General features: G+C 42.6%; 1 protein-coding gene across 1 annotated transcript in view; it reads left to right on the forward strand.

Moving 5' to 3' along the window:
• Window positions 1-516: 516 nt before the first annotated feature.
• The window catches only part of sash1b (SAM and SH3 domain containing 1b), a 40,122-nt gene continuing 38,138 nt past the window's right edge, over window positions 517-2,500 (forward strand). Inside the window, exons 1-3 of the mRNA XM_084310473.1 lie at window positions 517-583; window positions 1,298-1,338; window positions 1,607-1,693. Of these exons, the coding sequence (XP_084166599.1) occupies window positions 558-583; window positions 1,298-1,338; window positions 1,607-1,693 (154 nt within the window). The 5' untranslated portion in view covers window positions 517-557. The remainder of the gene's footprint in view (window positions 584-1,297; window positions 1,339-1,606; window positions 1,694-2,500) is intronic.

Consider the following 2,500-nt stretch of genomic DNA (forward strand, 5'->3'; position numbering starts at 1 on the left):
AAACCGAGAGAGAGGGGACAGAGAGAGAGGGACAGAGAGAGAGGGACAGAGAGACAGCTAGAGAGAGGGACAGCGAGAGAGGGACAGCGAGAGAGGGACAGCTAGAGAGGGACAGCTAGAGAGGGACAGCTAGAGAAAGAGAGAGAGAATGTTGGTGCTTGTGTTGCAGTGAGGCGCAGGCTGGCCGTGAAAAGGCTCTATTGTTCTGCTGGACGGCTTGCAGTGCACTGACCCCACTGTTCTCCAGCCAAGAGCAGCGCGGACCCTCCTCCTGCGTTAGAAGAGCAGCGAGGACCCCTCCTCCTCCGTTAGAAGAGCAGCGAGGACCCCTCCTCCTGCGTTAGAAGAGCAGCGAGGACCCTCCTCCTCCGTTAGAAGAGCAGCCAGGACCCCTCCTCCTCAGTTAGAAGCGCTCTGATTTGACTCCACTGTGACAGTGAACGCCATGAAGGACGGGACACTTTTGTGATTTTTTATTTTTATTGTTTTTTTTTTCCCCTCGTGGATGGGAGGCTAGAAGGGCGTGTTGAAGGAGGTGGGATAACGGTAGCAGGAAAATGAAGAAAATAACATTGGAAAATAGGTGAGACTATTGAGACGTTTTATTCACTGCAGCAAAAAAAAATTACGAAATTCCTAACAAGTGATTTTATCTATTAGAACGTATTTTCCTTGAATCAAGTTCAATTAAAAAAAGAAAATTGGCAATGGGGTAAGTTACATTTACATGACTTTAATACGATTTAACTTTATTCCGAGAAAACCAAAATAAAGAAATAAAAAAATCTCTCAAAACGAGTGTCAATGGCTTTGAATAAAACAAATCACACGACAATTGTTTCGGAATATTGTCGCTCGTGTGGAGAAGATCCCTGAAACGAGCTGAATCGTTCTGAAGCGAGTAAATTCCATCCTTTGGCAGATTTCTTTCCGCTACTCGTTTCAAGAATAATATGATTTTTTTTTAGACTTGGGACAAGATGACTTGTTAAGGTGGCCTTTTTCTTTTTCTTTTCTTTTTTTTTTGCAGTGGTGTGTTCTGTTCTGTTGCAGAGTTTAAAACCTTGATCTCCAACCTTTTGTCAATCAAGTTGAACACGTTTTTTAATTGATTTTGTTATCCTTGCCTTGTTGTCTTACTGTTGTGTGATTTGATATTCTTTTTGTTTTGTTCAGTATGTACACTCGACGTGGCTGCAAATGAGGGGAACCTCGGTTGCTTTTGAGTTTAAATAAAGGTTTGAAAGGACATTTAAAAGTTCAAATGGAGTTAACGTTGCGTTTTTTCTACTTTCAGGTTCCCCATGCACAAGTCCAGCTCTGACGACGGATCAGGGGGTGAGTTTATTAAGTCTCTCTTAATAATACCGCTACGTTGCGTCGCTATGTGACCACGTCACCATATTTACTCTTAAAACCTCCAGAACGCTGTGGTCGTCTGGATATGCATGTGGCCAGGCCTAATATAGTTTTGTTGTGGCTGACGCCAGTGACTCATTTTTACGTATTTTCTGTGTTTGAGACGAAAGTGTTTGTGTGTTTATTATACAGTATAATGTTACCTACTGTATATAATCTGGATATTCTGTACATGTGTGTTGCGCAGGGAAATGGGACGGAAAGAGAAAAAACAAATCTTTTTGGCAGAGTTTCCGGAAGTCACAGAAAGGAACCCTGCGTCAGACGTCAAAAGGTATAGGCTGGTTTCAGTCACATGGAACATGTCCTGCAAACAAGTCATTACATTTAAAGTATTACTCTCATTCAGTTATTCAAGATCGAGGTCGAGGTCAGATTTGTATTTATATAGCACATTTAATAAAAACAACCAAGGTTGACCAAAGTTCTGCACAATACAAAGTACAAAAGTACTGTAAATACAATACTAATAAAAAATACAACACAAATGCACAACTTACAGTACTACACATGTAACAATACGAATACAACAGATAAATACAATATAGTCCAATTGCACAGTCAAAATATGGCTCAACCTCAATGAGAAGCCCGTGAGAAGAGGTGAGTCTAACATACTTGAACCTGATCTCAAACCACGCCCTCTTTTCTTGATCCTCCAATCACACAGTCGTCTGAGGAAAGCAACAGCTGCGATGGGAGGATCAAGAAAAGAGGGCGGGGTTTTAGACGGGTTCATTATGGCTCCACGCCTCGCACACAAGTGTTTGTGGGTATCCATTGGCTTATGATGAGTGGACTGTTGTCAATCAAAAAGGAAGTAAACCGATTGGTCAGTCATACTGTCAAGTCCTTCTGTTCCTGTTAACGGTGCTAACGAAGTCTAAACCAAGCTTCACACTCGCTCACTCCCACACACACACACACCCACCACAGTCTGCCCCTAGTGGTGGTTCACAGGCATGGCACAGTGTGTAAGCACAGTTCAACCCATGCAAGCGATTGCTCATAGCTTACAAGCAGGAAATGGCCAAGTGAGTCATGACTGTTGTCGATACATCTGTCGATGGGGATCTTTGAT

Source organism: Notolepis coatsorum, assembly GCF_963971535.1.
Source record: "Notolepis coatsorum genome assembly, chromosome: 3".
In the NCBI taxonomy this organism is placed as follows: Eukaryota; Metazoa; Chordata; class Actinopteri; order Aulopiformes; family Paralepididae; genus Notolepis; species Notolepis coatsorum.